The 22,697-nt window shown below is 56.4% G+C and overlaps 1 protein-coding gene across 1 annotated transcript; it reads right to left on the bottom strand.

The window, feature by feature from the left end:
• Positions 1-1,714: 1,714 nt before the first annotated feature.
• LOC119102737 (protein PRRC2A) lies at positions 1,715-21,617 on the bottom strand. The gene is made up of 14 exons (XM_037226195.1): positions 21,489-21,617; positions 14,141-14,282; positions 13,732-13,838; positions 12,379-13,314; positions 11,803-12,026; positions 10,764-11,404; positions 8,038-9,540; positions 5,083-7,587; positions 4,402-5,022; positions 3,310-3,961; positions 2,994-3,038; positions 2,593-2,634; positions 2,269-2,404; positions 1,715-1,730 (listed from the first exon to the last, which is right to left on the bottom strand). The coding sequence occupies exons 2-14, from the start codon at positions 14,225-14,227 to the stop codon at positions 1,715-1,717; spliced, it is 7,515 nt and encodes a 2,504-aa protein (XP_037082090.1). The 5' UTR covers positions 14,228-14,282; positions 21,489-21,617.
• Between the last annotated feature and the right edge of the window lie 1,080 nt (positions 21,618-22,697).

Genomic DNA, 22,697 nt, shown 5'->3' with positions numbered 1-22,697 from the left:
AGCCTCTACGTGCCGGCAGAGGGCGCGGTAGTAAACAAGGCGCGTAGTTAGGTGCCGGCTCGACGCCAGCCGCTCATGCTCACTGATGGTCATCCCGTCCAGCTGCTGCAGGCGCGGCAGCAATTGCACGCAGAAGAGCCGGAAGTTGCACAGTCGCGTACATGGCGCCGGCCGGTACATGCCATCCTGCAGGTGCAGCACACTGAGCCGGGGCAGCTGAGTAAGCGCAGGGATATCCGTCAGCGGCAGCGGGTTGCCGCTGAGGTTGAGCCACTCGACGCAGTCGCCCCAATCGACTGACGCGAACCGGACGATGTTGTTCTGCGCCAGGTTCAGCTGACGCAGAGCCGACAGGTGATGCAGCCCAGCCACCTCGGTGATGCAATTGTTGTCCAGCCAGAGGGTGGTGATACAGACGCACCGGCTCAGCCCGTCGATCACCTGGATTTGGTTGGAGTAGAGGTACAGCTTCTCCAGCTTCTCGGCGTTGTCGAGATGGCTGATTTGGCGCAGGCCGCATTCTATCACCCACAGCTCCGTCAGCTGTGGCAGCGTGTCAAGGCCACGCAGTGACGTCAGTTCCGCTTGTCCCACGATCGTCAGCTTGGTCAGGTGCGGGTAACGCGCAGACAGCGTGATAAAGTGAGGAACCTCGCCGAAGAAATACTCGAGACATTTGCCAAAAGGCATCGTGTCGTGTGTTAGTCTGCCCTGTTTCTCGGACTGCCGACCACGGCGCTCAAAACCCTTTAGAGTAATGCGAACGAACCCGCGAGACACGTGGAAAATTCAGCACGAATGTTTCGTGGAACTAGGTGATGCCGAGGACGTCCGGGTTTTGTGGGTGCCTTCAATCTCTTCCGCCGACAAAAAGTCCCACGAGGTTATATAAGGTTATAGAAACTCATGTGACTTTAATCTAGCTCCAATCGGTAAACATCTTTCCGTTTGTGCGGAAAACCACGCGCCGTCTCGAAGCCGGGCACTTCCCACCAGCTTGCTTCGCTTTGCAGGGACTGCCTTCTGTGTGGAGGCATGCTTGGACATGGTTCCTTACTCTGACGTGCCCGGAGTAGCGCAGGATGTCCCTGACGCCCAGTGTCCAGTAAAGGGCCGTCCACCCTTTGAACAAACATGCCAATGTGTTGGTAACTGTTGCACTCCGCTAGATCGGGCATTCCGTCGAACGAAAATGGAGCAGAATGGGAGAAGATGAGCATTGGGATGGTCGTTTCTCGATGGGCGATGCGCACCACAACTTACGTAATTCGCGCGTGTATAGGCGAATTGTTCAGATGGTCCGTGACAAACGAATTGGTGCGTAGACTCCACGTCCATTTAATCAAAACACAAAATATTTCAGTTTATTGAAATAATAGGAAATAAGATTTGAGCTTGAACTACAAGGTGGAATAACTCGTTAAGCCCTCTCATGAATGACACATAACACCCATGATCCAGTGGCAGCTCTCCAGACTAAATAATAGCAGCCTGCAAATGCTATAGAACGGCTCCTCACAGTCAACACAATTTATTACCACTTCCCCGAAAGAAAGAGCACCACCTGCTGTTCCTGACGGCCGCGCCATGGCCAGGTCGGCCTGCGTTACGGCTATCGGGGGCGGGGGGGGGGGGGGGGGGGGGCAGTCGCCCCTGGCCCTCTATCCGGCCGTTCGCCACGCGCGCGCCGGGCGCTCCCCCTCGCTATGCGCCTTCACATGCTGAGGAGGCTAAAACCGGACGAAACACACGGGGAGAACGGAAACAGGCCGCTCCTGTGCACACAAACGGAAACAGATCGCTACTGTGTACACAAACGGAAACAGACCGCTCCAGTGTACACAAATGCACGCACGGACGAGCTCCGCGCGTGAAATGCCCGGTCGTCGGCCGGCTCTGCGCACACTCGGGAGTATTATCCGCTTCGGCCGGTGCCGGAGAGCAGGGGAGGGGCGGGGCCGCAGCCCGCCACCCCCCCATCCGACCGTCTCTGACTCCCGGCTGGCGCCGCACGACTTGGCGGCGCGCGCGGGAAGGCGTCGGCACCACCGACGCTCTCTCCCTCGGATCCGCAGTCAGCGCGTCCTAGAGCCGCAGGGCGGCAGCAGCTGCAGGCCGCGGCGCTACTCGACAGCGCCGGCCGCGTCGGCCGCCGCCGCCGCCTCGGTCGGGGCCAGCTCGGCGGCGGGCGCAGTCGGGGTCGGGGTCGGGGTCGCGGCCGGGGCAGGGGCCGGGGCCGGGGTCGGGCTGGCAGTGCCGGCCGCCGACGGCTCGCCGGCGCCCGACTCCTGGCTGACGACAGGGGACGCCGCCGCCGGCCGGCTCACCGGAGTCGGGGCTGGCGGATCAGGTGCGGCGGCCGCCTCCGCCGCAGTGTCGCCCAACGTCTCCAGCGGCTTGCCGACTGAAACAGCAGCCCGCTCTTGAGTACCGGACAACGTTGGAATGTGAACCAAACAACAACAGAAATTCAGTGTGCAGAAAGAATGCAACATGAACAAAATACGTATTGCACCAGGAAAAGCCCAGGATACCCATGACACGACGGTGCGAGATGGCAACGCATGCAAAGTAAGCCCAAAATAAACTTACCGTCAGTATTAGAAGAGTCTGTCCCAAATGCATTGGATCGCGCTGAAATGGAACGTCACCACATTAGGCGACCATGACAACCGTAAACATAATTCGGGGCGCAGTGACTATTCAGATAGTCGTGTATCAATCAGTTCAAGCGTATCATACCTTTGCACCACCCGTCGAGACGAATCAACAAACTACGAAACATGCTTTGACGTCATATGGCAAACGCGCGTTTCTTGTGAGGCGGTAACGACTGAGGTACAAAGGTGCCGTCCTTCCGAACACAGCGATACTTGCAAACGGCCAACCACGGAACTGTGAGGGACGCTTGCCGCAAAGAATGCTACGGAAGGCTCCGATAGTTCGTCCTTGCGACAGAACCCAAATTGGATGAAAACAGCGCTATCGGTTACCTTCAGTATGTGTCGTGTCCGGTGCACTGAACACGTTCGATCTCGCTGCAACAAAGGAAAGCACCAGTCAAATGTGAACACCCGACATGTACTTGCAAACTTATAGGCGGTGACCCCCGTTCAGGGCGGATCACCTACATACGATTTCTGCCAAAGCACGTCCCCTAAGGAGCCAAGACAGGATAGCATGCCTACAATCAAGTCGCAAACGGCGTGACTGGGATTTTACCACCTGGTTCCGCGCAGATCAACCATGCAAATGAACCGACTGTTGACCGTCTGTACCCACTAAGCTCATCCCGTCGCGCAGGAGTACCTTGCTGACTGGCGGAGTTCTCGCCGCGGAAGAAGCTCTGCGCCGACTGCAGGGCCGCCTCTCGCAGCTTGGCCTGCTCAGCCGAGCTCGGGTTGGGACGCTGCGACCCGGCGCCATGGCGTGGCGACTTGCTGCCACCGCCGCCGCCCCCTCCTCCGCTGCTGCTGCTACTGCTGCCACCGCCGCCGCCACCGCCGCCGGGCGGGCCGGCCGACGGCCGCTGGATGGGGTTTTGGTAGCGCGGCGCGGCCGGCATGCCGGCGACGGTAGGGCCGCCGGGCGCGCCACCTACGCCGCGGAACTGCGACATCATCTGGGAGCGGACGGCCAGGGCAGCGGCGGCCGCCGTGGCAGCCGCCGGCGGCGGCGGATACTGAACCACAGCGCCCGGTGGACCGGCCGGCTTCGGCGACAGCGGGTGCAGACCGGGGCCCTGCGCGCGCGAGCCAGCCATCAGCGAGCTGTTCAGTCCACTTGTCATCAGGTTGCGGACGTTCTCCGTCTTCCAGGCAGTGTTTTGCAGACCAGCCGCGGCGCGCAGCTGCTGCATGCCCAGGCTCATGTTCTGTGTCGACTGGCCGAGGCTGTTGAAGCCGCCCTGCAGGCCGAACGACTGCACCTGGCCGGCCGGCTGCTGCACGGAGCCAGTGCCCTGAGCGAGCGGTCCAGTGATCGGTTAACACCGGTGTCCATTAATACGGACCGGTGTCGGCACTTGCGCATTGATGGCAGCAAAAAGAGGCACGCGGCGACAACACAATCGACTATAATGAACCAACTGCTACAAGTCCCTGTCCTGTTAATAACAGCAAAACAGTCGTGAATTTATTGTGAGCACAAAACTGCGGACAATGACAACGAATACCCAATACCAAACTGGACATCGAAGCAAAAAACACAAGAACCCATTTTAAAGCGTGCAATGAAAAGCTCTCCCACAAAAAGGCAAACGTCGAAGAGAACATTGCTGCACTTAGCCCTTACAACTCAGCGAACTTATCCACATACTCAAGAGCCCGTGCAAACAGCAGCCCAAACTGACGTCGCCTGGACAGACGGAGGTAAACGTCCTCGAGACGGGTGGCCGCATACCTGGAAGTAGGCCGAGGTCTGCGTGCCGCTGTAGAAGCTGCTGGTGGGCGTGACCGGCTGCTGGCGGGGCAGCAGCTGCGAGCCCAGCATGTGTGGACTCAGGCCCTGGCTCAGCAGCGTCGGGTCATACTGGACAAACTGCAGCGACTGCTGGTGGTAGGGCGCGCTGGGCTTGGCCTGGCCAGGCGCGGCCGACGGCGCCTGCTGCGGCGAGCCCGACGGCTTGACGCCGGCCGACATCAGCGAGGTCGAGCTGCTGATAAGCAGCGGGTTCTGGCCGGCCGAGTGGTGAGCCGTCTGGCCGTAAGGATTGGTCTGCGGCAGCCGGTACTGCGACAGCAGGTCAGCCGTCGGCCCGTGGTTAGGAGGCGGCGTCTGCATCAGCAGCGACTGCTGGCTGTACGAGTTGTTGCCCACGCCATACGCGAACTGCGAATACTGCGACGGCTGGCGCTGGCCCATCAGCGGGGCCGCCGTCTCCAGCTGGAAAGGCTGGTACAGGCCGGGCGTCTGCGACTGCAGCGGCTGGCTCGAGCCGAACAGCACACCGGCCGGAGGCGACGGGATGGCCGAGATGCCGCCCAGCGGCGCCGCCGGCTGGAACACGCCGCCGGCGGGCAGGCCGCCCGCCGGCGCCACCACGCCGCCGGCCGCGCTGCACATGCCGAGCCCGGCGGCGGCCCGCGGCGCCGGCGAGAACACCGATGCCGCACTGTGCAGCTGCTGCGGCTTCACCTTGCACACGTTCGTCGACGCGGCGGAAACGTCGGCGGGAGCCGCCTTGGCCGCGCCCGACGGGAAGGCCAGCGAGGCGCCCGGCTTGTCAGACCAGTCGGCCACGGCCGGCGCCTCCTTGTCGGCGGTAGGGTCAGCGCCAGCGCTGGCGGCGACGGCGGCGGCAGCGCCGCCACCGCCGCCGCCACTGCTCACCAGGTCCTCGGCGTGGTGGTCGGCCAGCACCGGCACGGCCGGCGTGTCCCACACCTTCTTCACCGAGGCTATTTTCATGTTGAGGTCAGCCGTGCCGGGCGACATGGCGGCGGCGGCGTGCGACGCCGGCTGCGTCACCATCGCCTTCTCGGCCAGCAGTGGTAAGTCTGAATCAAAGGTGAACTCCAGCTTCATCTCGCGCGTGTCATCGTTCTTGAACATGAGCGGCAGCTCGATGGGGCCAGGCTTGGAGCGCTTCTCCGCCTCCATTTGCTTGCCGGCGTCAGCGCGGTGCGTGGCAGCCAGCTTGGGCGCGCTACCACTGTTCTTGAAGTTAGTGTTCTCGAAGATCATTGTCTTGGTCGGCACGCTGGCACCGTCGAAGCTGGCGGCGTCGAGGCCGGACTTGCGGTCGGAAGCGAAGCCCGCCACGGCCGACACGTCGCCAGCGTCGAACAGTTGGCTGGGCGCGGCCGGGTCCACACTGCTGAGGTGGGCCGAGCCCGGGCCGCCGCGCAGCGTCGCCGTGATCGGCTTGTCCCAGGCGTTGACGGCCGGCACCGGCGCCGGGATCGACCCCTTGATGCCGAATAGGCCGACCGACGAGTCGGCGTCAGCCTCGGGTAGCGCGTTAACCAGGCTGGTGGCAGCTGGCAGCGGCTCGGCCGACTGCTTCTGCAGCCGGCTATTCTCGCGCTGCTTGGCCAGGCGCGGCGGCAGCTTGCTCTGTCGGGAGCGTTCATACTGCTTGCCGCGCGCTACTCCCACCTCTCGCTCTGCAGCACGCCGCGCCGCACGCTCTTCGCGTTTCTGCGCCTTAAGTTGCTCTTCCAGAAGGGCCTTCTGCCGCTCCTTGGCCGTCTTTTTGCTGAGCACTTCCTGGAAGCCCTCCGCCTCCTGGAACTGGTCCTCAGAAACCTCAGGGTGGTCGTCCACGATCACCACACTGCCCGAGTTCAGATCGTAGTTCTCGAAGCCGTTCTTGTTCTTCTCTGTGGCCTTCTCGGCCCCTGTCGCCTTCTTGCTGGACACGTCGCTCAGTGCTTGCTGCGCCCCGGCCACATCGCTCAGCTTAATCTCGTCCACGCGTCCCACTGTCGTTCCGGCGACGTCGGCCACCTTGCCCGGCTTGTCGCCGGCGGCCAGCGGGGCGCTCGAGCCGCCGCGGCGGCCCGTCTCCCCGCCGCCGCGCCGCTCCCGCCGCTGCTGTTCGGCCGGCCGCTGCCCGGAGAAGGTCTTGCGGCCGCCGCCGCCGCCACCGCCGCCACGGTTCTCCTTGTTAGTGGCGGTGCGGCTGGCGCGTCGGCCGTCCGGGTTGCTACTCTCTGAAGCGGTCTCCCACTCACCGTCCTCGTTCGTCTGCTCCGAGGTCTGTTTGGCATAAGTCGGCCGGCCGGCGCCTGGCTCGGCCACAGACTGCTCGTTGGAAGCTGCGGACGGTGCAGCGCCGCCCACGCGTCCGCCGCCGCCGCGCGCACCACGGCCACGGTAGGCGCCGCGGCCGCGGCCCGCTCCGCCCTCCTGCTCGTCGCGATGCCGCTGGAACCGCGGGGGCACTTGGTCGTAGCGGTTGGACCACTTGACCGCCTTGCCGTCGCCGTTCTGCTCGTCAGCGGGCGGGTACGTGCGCTGCGAGCGGTACTCGCGCCGGCCACGGCCGCCCTCTCGGTACCGGCCACCCTCGTAACCACCGCGACCGCCTTCATAGCCTCCGCGGCCACGGCGGGACGGCTCGCCGCGCGGCACATACCCACCGCGGCCGGCCGGCGCGCGCTCCTCCGTCTCATCCCGCGGCGGCCGCTTGTCCCGGCTGGTGGCGGGCGCAGGCGGTGCCGCCTCCTCGGCCGTCGCCACCCTCTCCCGGTCAGCCATGCCGTTCTCCCCGGCCGGAGGCCTCCGTGGCTCCTCCGCCGCACTGGCCTCGTCCTTCTCCGGTTTGGTGGCAGCGGCGTCGTCGTTTTCGGGCTTGGCCTCGTCCGTTGGTCTCTTAGTGTCAGCCGTGGCCGTCGCCGACGTCGCGGGCGCAGACGCGCTCTTAGCAGCCTCGCCGCCGTCGCGAGCGGGCTCACCACGCGGCCCGCGCCGCTCACCGTCACGCGTCGCCTTCTGGTCGCGGCCCTTGCCCGGCTCGCCACCGTCCTGGCGGCGGGGCCGGCCCTCCTTATCGGCGCGCTCCTGACGACGGTCGGGCCGGTCGCGCCGCTCGTAGCGCTCATATTTGTCGTAGCGCTCCGTCTTCTCGCTGTTCCGGTCATCCTGGCGAATCGACAGGCACAGTCAGCATTCGGGAATAACGCGCCGCATCAGCACGTCGTTCCATACAAGCAACAAGAACCAGAAAACTGACACACTGAGAAGAAATTTGGAAAATGACATTCATTTCGGTACAAGTTAAAATGAGCCTAATTGAATGTTCTGCAAACAATACGACGGTGTCCTACATCTATCGATCAATGCACCTTTAGCAAGTGCACCAGCGTAAAGGCATCAGTATGACGACTGCATACTTTGACAAAAAATTATTGGACAAAATATTCTGAGACAGGATTTTGCACCCTTACTTCAAGGGCAACCAACGCTTGCTGTTCGAAATGCTAATAATACGCTCGAAGAATCACAGTACATTTGTCCCAAACTTGGTATGATTAAACACCACCGAGCAGTAACGAGCCATCGAGCGCGACATCGTCCAGCAGCGGGACTCACACGTCTTTGTCTCCTCTCCTTCTTCTCATACTCGTAGCCGGTCTGGGACTGGCCGGCGTACCGGTCACCTTCCCAGGCACCGCGACCCCCTCCGCGGCCGCCCCTGCCGGTGTAGCGGCCGCCGCGGCCGCGGTCCCTGTACACGGCCAGGCCACGCCGGCCGCCCTCGCCGCCGCCTTCATGGCGCGGGCCGCGGCCCTCGCCGCCGCCTTCGTGGCGCGGGCCACGGCCCTCGCCGCCGCCTTCGTGGCGTGGCGCACGGCCCTCGCCGCCGCCTTCGTGGCGCGCGCCGCGGCCGGCACCGCGCTCACGTCGCTCGGCAGGCCGTTCCGGGGCGCTACCCTCTGCCGCCGCCGCCGCCGCCACAGGAGGAGCCGCAGCTGGAGCTGGAGCCGGAGCCAGAGCCGAAGCCGTTGGCTCAGGGGCGGGAACGGTGGTGGCGGTGGTTGCAGCTGGAGCCGCCGGGGTTGGAGTTGAATCCTGGCTTGGCATTGACGCCGGAGTGGGCGCCCTGGGAACCGGCGAGCCCTCCTTGACAGCGTCGCCGGCTGGCGCGATCGTGATCGTGGTCGTGATCGCGGTCGCAGTCGCATTCGCGGCTGCGGTCGCCGCCGCCGCCGCCGCAGACGGGGCCTGAGTCGGGACACTCGGCGCGGCAGACTCGGCGCCCGCACTAGGCGGAGACAGGCGAGACTCCTCCCGCGCCGCCCAGGCGTTCTTGACGGGCACAGCTGGCCGGTCGTCGCAGTCGGCACCCTCCTCAGGCGCCTTGACGGCCAGCGTCAGCGGCAGCTTGACGGGCGCCTGTTTGAGCGCCGTCATGCCGGCGCTCGGGTTCCGTTCGCGCTCTGCTGCCTCCAGCTTCTCCCGGGTGAGTGGCGTCGGCCCGTGATGGCGATGCTCCCGCCGCTCGTGGTTGTCGCGCCGCTCGTGACTGCTGCGTCGATCCCCATGGGTATCCCGTCGATCTCCATGGGTATCCCGTCGATCTCCATGGGTATCTCGTCGATCCCCATGGGCATCGCGTCGATCCCCATGGGTATCTCGTCGATCCCCATGGGCATCCCGTCTATCTCCGTGGGTGTCACGTCTATCCGTGCTGTTACGTCTGTCCCCGTGTGAGTCGAGTTTCTCATAGACGTCTCGTTTCTCGTGTGGGACGCGTTTCTCGTGCGCGTCGCGCCTGTCACCGTGAGCGTCGGTCCGCTCGCCGTCCTGGTCGCGCTGCTTGCCGTGGCGCCAGCTCTTCTCGGCGTCGCCGCCGCGCCGCTCGGACCGCTCCCAGCGCCAGTCGCTGGCCGTTGCCTCGGCCACCGGCTCCGTCTTTTCGGCCGGCTTCGCAGCGGGCTCCTTTTGCTGCGACTGCACCTCGCTCTCCAGCTGGTCGGCCCAAGAAGCGCCGTAGTCGTACTCCTCGGCCGCATAGTCGAAAGAATCGGTCTTCTTCGGCTCTTCGGCCTTGCCGCGCTCCGCGCGCTCCTCAAAGGGGTCCCTCTGGACAGCCTGAAGAGAGGATACAATTACACAGAGCTAAACACACAATCGAGAGACAGCGCAAGCAACCGTCAGATTATTAGCTTTTACAGCTAAAATAAGAGGACAAAAGTGCGATTCCAACACACCAAAATATTTTACAGGTTTCCAGTTACAGGGAAGGACAAGTGATGCAGACTGCAGTCCGTCCAATTCGCGGCGGTGAAATATCTATTCAAACAGGGTTGGTTGCGGTTAGCCGGTTTCGCGCACCGTTGGCCAGCCAACCAGCAACAGGTCGCTCGCCCGCCAGCCGACTTCGTGCTGAACTTTGGGTGCGAAGTGTAGAATATACCCCCAGAATCGTATCAATTGATATGTACGCCATAATTTCTACAACAAAGCAGATTTCCCCAAAGTAAATTAAAACTACGGTCTTATGAATTATCTCGGTAAATTTTCCAAGGCCTACGAAAATTCCCTCATGGTCTTGTCATACGGTGCAATAGCCACAGCCCTCCTTGGGCGGCATCTCGCTATGTTGTAAAATTACTAATCCTCGGAAAATGACCAGTGGGAGCGATACCAAATGCATCTTTCCGTTAGAAACCAGTTGCTCTTTCCTATCCCTTTGCTGTGCTAAAAAAACCATGTTAAGGCTTTTCCCCGTGGTACTGAACGATTTCCAGCCCGACGTGTGGTGGTTTACATGTGCACGCAAGTACAGTCATATGAACACGAAAAAACGTATGCGATTGCAAAAACTGCGACATTTACTTTCATTCAAGCAAATAAGCACCTGTGAACTTCTGTTATCAAACTCAATCGTGGAATGAGCGAATTTGTGCAGTCAAGATTTACTATTTGAATGCGTACGCGTCCATTTGTCCAGCCTTCCAACCTCCCCACGCTGGCTAGCCGCTTCCTTCGACTGAGTGATCGCTCGGCAACTGGGCGAAAACATGCCATGGCTGAAGCCTAAATTCGAAGCGATAAAGACGTCAGGTCAGGACGCCATCGACCTGAAGTTTTTTTCGCAGTTCAGCCGGGAGCAGCCGTGCCGCTATCTGCGTGCCTGCCTCCGCCGGACGCCCAATGGCCGTACTCGGCCCCTGCCTGCCGTGCCTGCCCCCGGCCAGGCGCCCACTGACCGTGTTCGGCCCCTGCCTGCCGTGTCTGCCTCCGGCCAGGCGCCCACTGACCGTGTTCGGCCCCTGCCTGCCGTGTTTGCCTCCGGCCAGGCGCCCACTGACCGTGTTCGGCCCCTGCCTGTCGGCCTCTGTCGAGCTGTTGCTGCGCCGGCCGCGGTAGTCGTCGTGGCGGCCGCGGCGGCCGTGCTCGCCGTCCCGGTGGCGCGGCTCGTGCGGCCCGTCATCCCGCGACTCGTAGTAGTCGGCCGGCGGCCGCGGCGGCCGACGCTCGGCGTCGCGGCTCGGCGGCCGCTCCTCGTAGCCGGCCCAACGGCCGTCGGCTCCGTATCCGCCGCCGCCGCCGCCGCCGCCGCGGTAGCCGCCTGCGGCTGGCGGGGCGCCGCCCGACTGCTGGCGCTTGAAGCGCGGCGGCAGACAAGACTGGAACTGGCGCGAGAACTGCGGCGGCACGTCCTCCTTAGCGGCCGGCGGGCGCCGCTCGCCGTCACCGCCGACGCGGCCGGCGCGCTCCTCGTCGGCCGGCGGCGGCGCCTCGTCGCGGCTGCCCGATCGCACCAGCTGACTCCGCTCGTAGCGCGCCTCCTCCTGCTGGCGGCGCTGGCGGGCACGCTCCACTGCCACGGTCACCTCCTCCGACTGGCGCCGCTTCCATGTCTCCTCGTCCTCGCCACGGCCCGGCGGACGCATGCCCGGCATGTAGCCCGGCATTCCGCCGCGCATGCGCATGTGTGGCGGCATGAAGCCTGCGGGAGCGTGACCGCCGGGTCATTCGGCGCAACACACGCCATCGCCACCAGAAATCCAGCAACTCAATCGTGAAATCAGTCTGATTCCAACCACCCAACCATGCATTTCCACAAAGCTGCACGTGATGCACGAAAGTTACTATCATGGCCTGTATGGTAACCACAATATGACTGCTATTATGACAATATCAAATGTCAATAATACAATCTGGCAGTAAAAATGCCCGCGACGCGCAGGACACCCGCGACTAGAAGACTGATTTGCTGTCAACTGCACCACCTCAGTCACCCTCGCGACCCTTGCATCCCTTGCCGAGCGTATCCAGCCCAGGCCCGATCCCAGCCCTTTGCCGGCCGGTGTGACGGCGTCGGGTCAGTCGGCTGGCCGATCTCACCTGGATGCGGCGGCGGTCGGTAGTCGAACGGCAGCGGACCGCCAGGACCGCGGCCAGCCCAGTGCGGCGGGGCGGGCCCGCGCGGCGGCGGACCGCCCCGGCCCGGCTCGGCGCGCAACTCGTCAGACGGCAGCCGGTCCCGGCCGCGTGACGCGCCGCCACCACCCCGGCCGCGACGCTCGTCATCCGGCTCGCTCTCGTCATCCGAGAAGGTCAGCTTCTTACTGAGAACGGCGGCGGCGGCTCTCAGAGGCCGGCGGCCAACAGCGACAACCGCATCACAGGGAAAAGCCGCTAGAGCACCACACTATATCACACCACGGCTGAAGTATGCAGTACCAACGAAACGAGTCATTCCTTTGTCCGATAGTGTAATGATTCACGGGAGCCTAAGAGCCTTAACAGCCACCTGACCGATTCACCCACAGTAAAACACAAAGCCACAACACGGTGTCAAACACCCCCGCCTGCCTCGCCCCACCACGGCCGACTCCAAGAATAGTGTGCAGACACATCGCCGATTCCTGCCCATGAACACCGCTCACGCAGGTCTCGCACCCGCCGGCCCGCACTCACTTGTAGTCGACCTCGGCCGTGGTGCCGGCCCAGCCGTCGTCGCGCTTGTTGGCGATCTCGTCGAAACTCTTCAGGTCCTCGGCCTTGATGATGGGCCGATGGTCAGCCGGCGGGCGGTCGCGCGGCTCGCGGTACATGGGCGCGCGCGGCCCCATCGGGCCTGGGTAGTTGGGAGGGTAGCCGCCCGGTCCGGGGAAGCCGGGTCGCGGCGGCATCATGTACGGCGGCATCACGCCGCGGTAGGGTGGCGGCATGGGCCCGCCGGGACCCATCATGGGCGGGCCCATGGGTCGCATGGGCGGGCCGGCCGGGCCCAGCTGCGCAGGTGGGTGTAGCGGGCCGGCCGAGCTGGCCGAGCCGGCCTCCACCCGGCCAGACGCGACACTGGCGCCGGCCGACTCCGGCCGCCGGCCGCCGCCCTGCGTCCAGCTGCCCTCGGTGGTGGGCCGCAGGCTGGGGCCGGGCCCGAACGGCCCGTCGGCCGCCGCCGCCGCCACCGTCGGGCCCGAGCTCGGCTTCTTCTGCGCAGCCCCATCGCCGCCGGCGTCGCCCGCCGCCAGCGACGGAAACTCCTGCTGGAAGTACGGCGACTGGTGCGCCAAGTAGGAGGGCGCGGGCCCGGCGTCTGGCGGCCCGGAGGTCACGCTGCTCCAGGACTTTTCGGAGGAGGGCGGTGCGACGACACGAGCCGCCGCGACGGCGGCCGCGGCGGGCGGCTGTGGCGGCACAGCGGGCGGCGCGCCCGCCGCCGCCACAACCGTCGGCGGCGGCACAGCTGCAGCTGGCGCCGGCGTCGCCGCCGAGGCGCTCGGTGCGCTCGGCTTGGCTGGCGGCTCCGAGCCCGAACCGGGCTGATCCTTCGAAGAGCCCCATCCTTGACCTCCAGCTGGTACGAGGTTGATATTCGGGTCGTTTCCGCAGTTCTCCGATTTCAGGCTGCAAAACAAAACTTTATTTCAGTACCCCCAAACCGAAGACTTTCATAAAGACGAAAAACACCTAACATACGAAATTATCCAGCCACCCTTGCGAACAACAAAAACCTCCAACACAACAGCAACTCCCGCCCAAAATTTCAGCAAATGTTAGCACTAATTCAGATTCACTACTTAAGCAAATCTTACCAAATCATTTCATACTCACGACAGCCATTGTTGTTTATTTGAGTTTTAGGACAACGCAACTGCTTGGTTATACGACGCCCAATTCTAGCATGATTCTCATCACAAATTCCAGCCCCCAAACCGACCCGAGCAATCCACGTCACGTAAGGTCACTACTAAGGGCAAGGCGGTGCCGCCATCGCCCAGCCGACCACCCTCCGACGGCGAGAGTAACCGCCTCGGCTCTCACCTAGGCAGGTTAGGAGGAGGCGGGATCCGGCGCGTCGACACAACTTTACCCAAACTCTGGTAGCCATGCTTGGTGATAGGGTTCCGCTGCTGGATCTCCGTCTTGCCCTGTAATGCCGTGACCGCAAGGCGCCGTGAGTGGGTATCGACAGAGCGTCGGGTGCGTTGGCAGCGTATATAACCTGTCATACCAGATCAAAGCTGCAGGACTGGTCACATGACTTACAATCTGCAACGGCGGTTTCGCTCAAGTAGAAACTGAGGCCAGCGAACTTAATCAAATCTTATATTGACACACTCTGGTATGACTTCGTGTGTTTTGGGCATTATACTTAATGATGATTATTATTTGGGATTTGGGGCGCACTGACTACGTTGGTCATATGGCGCCCATGGGGCATTATACTTACCTTAAAAAGATCGTTGATTTTAAACGCCGAGTATTTTGACTTGGAGTTCTTGTCCCCCTTGCCTTGGTTCACTGACACACCTGACATTATGCCCAGCGGCTCTCATTTAGCTTCTGCTTTCCTCAATGGAACGCCCCAGTGCCTGCAAAGAGCATACGACGTCAGTGGCAGGCTGGGGTTGAGCAGGAGCCGCCCGCGGCACCACGTGTGAACTCATCGGGCGTCAGCTGGAAGACGCTTGTCGGCACGCGACGGGGCTGGGCACCGACACCGGCAGTGAATGCACCCACGGACCGGCGGGGATTCCTCAGCTCGGCGGCTATACGGGTGACACGAGAGGTGAATGTCTACATTTTACACCTGCTCTTGTACGCACGCGCTTTGGTCAATTCCATGTAAGATATGCAATATCTGCTGTGTTGAAAATTTAATCTTCACATAGTTTTGGCTCGGTTTCACACAGGACATTGCCGAGCTGAGAAAGATACCGTCAATTTCATAAGTTGTGGTCGCGCGCCTTTCCGTGTAAATTACGTTCTTTTTTGGTAACGGTTGCTGACCGTTTGTTTGTCAACTAGTTGGTACCCAAGCCAAATCGCCTGTCAAGCCTGTTTCGGTGTAAATCTGGTGTTTTATGAGTCACTTCCGTTTTTGGCTCTTGTGATCATGATGTGTTAGTGTGTTCACGCATTTGTCCAGTGATTTGATGCACGGCCGAGCCAACAGCTTTTGGTAACGTGGCCTGACGAGGAACGGAAGATATTCCAGAGCCTTGTAAATTGTAAGATTGCAAGTTGCCAGTATCGCATCCGACCAACGCTGGCGCTGACATTTCCCAACAGTACAACCAATTGTCCATGATGATACCATTACCGGAGCGAACAGTCAGACATCATGCCCACACCGACTACCGTTGATTAGGGGATGGTACCCCACCGCCGTCGTCGGGGACTAGTCTCTGCTGAAGCGGTGCGCCTGTCGCCCACAATCAGCGCCGTTGCCGGGGGCCACCTTGGCCGCGGACGGTGCGGCGCCGGCCGACCGAAGCCGGCCCGCTCACAACGCCCAGAGAAGCTGCCAGAACTCTGGATAAACACGCACGGCGCCCGCAGACTCGGCTGGCTTACCTAGCGCAACACTGGCGCTCCACGGCGACCCGACGCCCGACCATACCCAATCACGTCGATGCGCCAATCCATGTGTAGACACAGGCACAGACAGCGCGCACGCGCGGTGTCGAGTGAAAATTGATCGAAACAACACGTACTAATACATACACAAGTAACAATAAATATTTCCCGATGTTTGAGCCTACATGTTCATTCTTTACTATGCATCGATAAAGATCAATACTAAAACGATGGTGAAGATATCCTGGCAAACGAGCAATGAGTAGAAGGCAGTCCAACCCCAACAACCTTGCAGCAATAAAGCTTAAAACCCGTTTCCTCCACCTGTCGTTTACCCGAAGCCACCTGATCCTGCCTTAAACTTTTCCCGGTTTTCACCATCATGCTGCACCGAAGTCGCGCGGAGCGGAAAGTCAGTAGAGCGTGGATAACCCAAAAACAATAGCTGGAAGACAATGTCACACTTCCTCTGCCCATTCACCCCAGGTAGTTGCCCAAGCCCCCTGTCAGTCATTTCTGCATACACAGCTTGAAAATTTGTAACGGTTCCACACCACCAAGGAGAACACGTCTCAGCAAACGGAGCGAGCACAACAACTTCGTCCCATCACGAAAAACGTACTTGAGAGTACGTTTGAGGGCTTAACGCGACGAGTCACAAAGCCTATGACAAATACTGTCTGCGCACCGTCGATAAAGAGCCCGTCTCCACGCGCTGGGCAGATCTCGGGCCGAGCCGTGGGCGGCGCGGGGCCGTCCCTGGCGAGAACGCTGTCGGCGGCGGCCGACGACGACGGACAGTTGCGCTTGGTCGGGCCGGCTCACACGAGAACCATATCGGCCTCGACCGCAGGCGGCGCTCGGCCAGCGGTGGCCGCAGCCGTGGGCCAGGGCGACCGCGCCCGACACACCGCCGTCAGGGAGCGGCTGCAGTCGGCAGTCCGCTTTCGCCACGCGCCAGGCCACCGAACCGCCCAGAGCCGACGCGAACGGCTCAGGCACAGTCGCCTGGCCGCCGACACCTCATACTTCTGATTATCAGGTCGTCACAAACCTGCTATCGCAGCGGCATGGCATGAGACTACCCGAGGCGGCCGTGACCCACGACCGGCTCAACGGACGGCAGGAGCCTTCTGTTTACCCGAGCTCCAGGAGAAGTGGTGGGACGGCGCTAACCGCCCTTCGATTACTCAGTAATACAGCAATAAGGGAAAACAGCGAACCCTCCGGCAAAGATGTGAACAAGTTCAATCGGCGAGCGTTCAGACCAGCTTGGCCAGTGACCTCGAAAATGAGATCCTGCCAAAGACCCAGAGCGTTAGACTACACTCCCCAGCAAGATCAACGATCTCGGCGGAGTCCACATTGAAGACTTATCAATGGTGGCACAGCCGTCAGCTGCTCAGCGTCATATTTCTATACAAATGATCAAGCGCACACTTACACCATAAATTGAACTGACCTGAAAGCCCTCTAATTCTACGTTTTTTCTGTAGTTCCGGTGACACCAAGAAAAGTGAACAAATTCTGCCCGACTAGGGAGGTTCACATTGTAATGCAAGACGCGTCGCCGCCATGGTGGCCGGCTTTCGATCCGGCAATAGTCGTACAAAAACCTACCGTAGCGGTTAGGACAGGACCGTGACGCGATACAGACGGTCTTTGAAGAAAAAGGCGAATGGAAAGCAGCCATTTGAACTCGATGCAGCGCCTGTCCCGGTTTTATATCATTGTCTGACAACTTAATGTCTATTGTTATCATTTATGCCAAGACCTTTAGTACCACAGGGATGTGACTAGACAAAAGTGGGCAATTGTCTGCATCAAGGAGAAATGAGGACAATGCTTAAAAATGCAAGGAAACATATGTCATACACAAACACACACAAACACAACATATACATAGATAAACACACACATATATACATATATATAATTGATTTAAGGATGGCATACATATCTAGCAATGACTGATGCCTTAGATAACAATTTTTTTGTTGGAAATCACATCCCCCATGATCAGAAAAATTCGAGAATGGTATCTATCTCACTTTGTAGCATTGGCCCAAAATTATTATTGGTCCTGGAAACTTCATCAAAGCTAGCCACAATTAAACAAACAAGAATTATGATAGATTTGTGGTCAGATCTTATCAAAGTTACATGTTGAAATGTATGTTGTGCAAAACAAGCCCATTGGTTATATGACGTGTTTGCCATCGTGCCCAGTGCTAGTGACTGCCTTGTATAATGACGAGCGCTGGATGGTCTTTGTCCTGTACAATCGTTCACCTCACTGGCATGTTTGAATGCTAGAGGCTGCCCATCCGATAGCTACATGCTCCGCACATACACCTGCTGTTGATTGAAAAGCTTCAAGAACTTTTAGTGCTGCGTTTTGGGTGACCTTAGCCTTAGCTTAGCAGTATGGTGGATTTCCCCATCAATTCACATCAAGTTGAAGTTTCAAGACCAGCTTTGGCGCACCATCCTGTACATTGACTGTCATTTGCCTCCTTATTGTAGTCAAAGCATGGGCAATGCACAGGTTTGATCAGCGCGTGCAGTTGTCGATGGGTTCGTTCACTGCAGTAACCATTCTCATTGCCTTATTTCTTGGTAGTTACTGGGTTTGAAGGGCACATCAAGTACAATGGTCATTTGTGCTGATGAGGGATCCCTGGACATGTTGTTTATCAGAAAGTTAGACATTCTCTGAATTTATATAAGACATATTGTAGTTGCTGTTGACAAGAATGTCTCTGATATGTTCACCTCCTAATGTATGAGTGGTCACATCTCAGCATGTTCCAGTGTTGTATGTATGCATGGCCAGATCACACTTTCTTGACATGCTTGGGCACTCACCAATAAACTTGTCTGTTTTACAGCTTTGGAAAACCAACACCCAAATTTTTAAAAAAATATGCAGACATACCTTTCATAACCCAAAACTGGCTATCAAAAGCCTGAATGTAGCAGGTAGACTGAATGTAATGTAGTATCCTAACAAGTCATCAATTTTTCAAGAAAACATGTGTTTGATGATCTTTGTATGGCTGACATATGCATAGCAAGACATATACACACTTTGCATAGCAAGACATATACACTGAAAAAATGGACAGCCCTACACATGAATACATGCCATCAAAGCAATTTCAACAGCATTGTACATGGCCCATAGGCACCACCTTCCCAATTGCATTGAGATCAGTAGGCACCTGAGTGATGGCTGATTACTCTTGCTTGCATCCACTAAGGAGGGCTACAGTTAAATGACACACTGTTATGCAGATTTATACTACAAAAGCTTTCAGTATGGGTGCACACAAAAAGCCAACCACATTTGGCATGTTCATGCCACATCACAAGTCCATGATTGACACAGAATGTAAACATGAACATGCTACTACTACCTACCTCTATACCAAACAACTACTACTACTAACCAACTAACTACCAACCACTGTGTTAAAATTCGACCACATCAAACTCTGAGCATATATCCAGATTTGCATTAAAGATACACAGTTCTGATGCCACAAAGGAAGTATCACCATAAGGTTCATGGGGTTGCCAGGGGGTCACCACTCAGTGGGTCATTAGGGAAAGCCTGTATGGTGCGCAACAAATCCCTTGCTTTTGTTAGCATGGAAACAAAACTGTCTATATGCTGCTGATTTATCAAAATCTTCATTGACATACCAAGTGGGTAGCAGCTTGATTGCCCTTAGGCAAACCAAAAAGAAAATCAGGTTACAGAAAATCATGCCTGAGGTGACAAGACCATAACACTCTGTTTCTAGAAAAAGCTGTTGATACCTCAGATGAAAATTATGTAACTTCAGTACACAGAAACAGTAAAACCCGCAGCTGCTTCCCAGTGAATACTGACAGCAACATTCAGCTCATAATTCATTGCATCAGCTAAGCAAACCCAAAAAGCAAAACTAAAGGTGCAGGGAGCTGTTTACATCCAGGGAGACCCAACAAGCAACTGAAAGACATGCAGCAGACTGTAGCAACGGGATGGGCAGTCACTGGCGCCTATACATAAGGTGGACAATTGGATCAGATAAAAACCATCCCTGTAAAGACCACAGATACAGGCCATCCAAGTAAAGACTATCTTGGCATTCATCCTCATACAAAGCACCCACAAATTCTGTGTGGGTAACATGTGTTTCCAATAGATATTTCTCAAAAACAAATTATCCATTTTCAGCAACACACATGTAGGCATGAAACTCTGATCTCAAAATACCCACACTTTGATCTGACACCACCATAAACATTTTGGGTGTTGTTAATAAGCATAAATGTGCAGTTGTGGTCTGAAAATACATCCGACCATGACAGAAATGACATTTTCCTCAATATCTAATATCTGCCTTTCTGAACAAGAATGATCTGCATCAAAAATGCCTACAAAGCATGTTATGTAAGATATAGATGATAGGAGTAGGCAGTTCAGACTAAGTTCTTGGATACTGTCCGTAGCTAAGATTTGTGTTTAGTAGTTGGTTAACCCTATTCTGGCCTTGCAATCAAGTAAGTCATCAGAAATCTACATAACAAATTAGAAGTGCAACAAAAAATTGTTAAAGAAAGCACCATTCCCAAGATGGTAATAAAATATTACTTTTCATTGCACTGTTTCCAAAAGCTTTATGTGCAGTTCTTATGACAAAGACATTATAGTTAGGACATCTTGCATCCATGATGATGAACACCAACACTTTCTTGTCACTGCCCATGCAACCTGACAATGATCAACTGCAGCTTTCTATACAAGACTTTATAATGTTTCCATGCCAATGAAAACTGATCCTTTACCTTACAATTAGTCAAAAGAGGTCTCAGATAGACACCACATTAACATATACCTAATACACTTCTAAAGGAAAACCATGATAAAAGAAATGGAATACATAACAACAGGAAACCAAAGCAACTGTTGCCTGCACAATTTGGGTCACAGCTAACAGAAAGAGAAAAACTGTGCCCAATAATTTGTGAATAGATGCAAAACTGATTTATAGAAGCCTCGGTAGCTTCTGAATGGATATATTTGACCTTGTGCTGGTTCTATGCACTAGCTTCCTTTTCACAAACCAAAGCAATTGTATCTTGCATAATTTGGGTCACAGCTAATAGAAAAGGAAAAATCATGCCCAGGACTTTTGGAATAGTAGCAAAACTGATCACAAAACAGGTCAAAATCTTGAGAACTCTTGCTAGCTTCTGAAAATATATGTTTTGCTTGGTAATGGCCCTATGCACTAGCTTTCGTTTCACATGACATTGAATATGCCAATGGGGACCTTCCTGCCTTGAAGACATGCAAGGTGTGCCTGCATGCCTTTTTATATGCCTTCATCTTTAACCAGGTTGGAAAATAAATACCAAGAACCTTGGGCTCATATATCTTAATTCCTAATCTTCTTTTAATACTCATTCAGCCAAGGCAGGGAAGTCCTAATCAAAAAACATATGTCCAAAGACCATCTACACAAGCTCATCATGTGCACTTTAAATTATCTAGCCTGGTTAGGGAAAACAGCCTGACCCCACCTAAAAGTCACATATAAAAATTGCACTTTGCTCTAAACAGCTTATTCAACCAGGGAAATAGTTAAACCAACTGTTCTTTTATTCTATCATCACCATAAGAAGTTTGTCATTCACATTAAAAAAATCAAAGAAAATGCCTGACAGTTCTTTCTAACAAGTACCATACAAAGACACACCTCAGTTGATAGTCACAGCTGAGCATGGTGCAAAAAGATGATCCACCCCAACCTAAACTCAAACTGTCTGATCCTTCCCAAGCACTGGCTATTGTAGCTGACAATACTCAATGTTTGCAGTGCTGAACATCATTCCAGATAATTTCCAGGCAGCCATGTACACACTGGAGCTCTCAGAGGGCAGGTAAGTGCTGAGAAGCCGGGGCGTCATTGCTACGCCGTAATGTTCGACGACGGCGTAGGATGCATTTCAAGCAATTTGCACACATAACATCTACAAAACAGAATCATTCGGACTACCCCAATCCAAGTCGATCAATATGAACTAATTCAGCTCAACCGAGGCTCATTTCGGCATCAAGCTGCAATTTGACGGCATGCCGAGGCGACTTCCAAAGGGTTATTGATCCCACCCGGTCGTCGACTCCCCCAAGCGCGGAAGGACCCGAAAGTTTTCCAACTTACCGGGTGCTGTTCCAGTTGCAAATGACAAAGAAAAGGAGAATATCCTTTTTTCGGCTCCCAGTTCCCACCCTCCTACACCTCACACCTCTACAACTCCCTTGAACGCTCAGCGGACACAACAACAAGATGGCGTTGATGCCTTTTCCAGCGCTGCGAAAATCAATAAATATATATTGTTTATTTGCACACTTTTACCAGATCTTGGCTTCTCATTTGCAGCGTATCGTGGAAATGTGTATTAATTTTGTATTTAGATACCAAGTGCAATCATTTTGTACGGTTAGCTGAATCTAAGGAGCATAATGAAAAGGCACATTTCTGGTTCAAAGTCAGAGGAACTTTCTCATGCCACATAAGTTGTACGGCATTTTCTAACGTTCCAAACATTTGTTTTTATTTAATTACAGAACGATTATCCTGCTAAAATGTCTGCAGCCTTAGATTACGAGCAGACTCAGCAATGCTCTTGATCGCAGTTCACTTCAATCATGCTCCAATGCTGTCATTACAAAATACACATTGACTCACCAAATATGCTGCCTGCGCGTACCAAATAGTGCCACGCATTCGGGCAGTATAAATGCTTACGAAGGGACAAAGCAAATGGACAACCAGAGTAGTGGATTACCGGAATGCTCGCTGGTGCGACATCTTTGATAACGTCAAGTATCTATGAATGCTTAGCTACACATGAGCTACACTTGCACAACACTACACTTACACACTTGCTACACTTAGCTTACCCCCACGGTCGTCCTCGGCCTACGATTTAAAATTATTTGGCGCACTATCGTTAATTGCGTTTATCGGCTTCCGCCTACAAATGGGGATCACATGATCCTTCGTTGCTCGTGCCACAGCGTTAGTTCATTTGTGGTGACTTGAACAGGACAGACTACCGCTCAACTTGTGCGATTACTTATGCGTACTATTACTCAGATATATGATTAAAAGTAACCCAATCGGATCCTAAAAATCTGTACCTGGTCGTCAGCACACACTCACATTCTCACACTCGTACCTGCGTACTGTACAATTTTCGGATTCTCTGACCTGCACGGGTCCACAAGAAAAAAAGTGACAAGCAGACATACAGATAGGTCTGTATGTATCTCTGTAGGTCTAAAGCTAAATGCATATTTTGGTAGATAGTATATGATATGATAGCCTCGTTTGGATAAGAACCTCGTCCAGAAATGCTGCGCACCT

This window comes from Pollicipes pollicipes, unplaced genomic scaffold, assembly GCF_011947565.3.
Source record: "Pollicipes pollicipes isolate AB1234 unplaced genomic scaffold, Ppol_2.1 Scaffold_5724;HRSCAF=6776_pilon_pilon_pilon, whole genome shotgun sequence".
Taxonomy (NCBI): Eukaryota; Metazoa; Arthropoda; class Thecostraca; order Pollicipedomorpha; family Pollicipedidae; genus Pollicipes; species Pollicipes pollicipes.
This window is presented reverse-complemented; position numbering and strand designations above follow the sequence as displayed.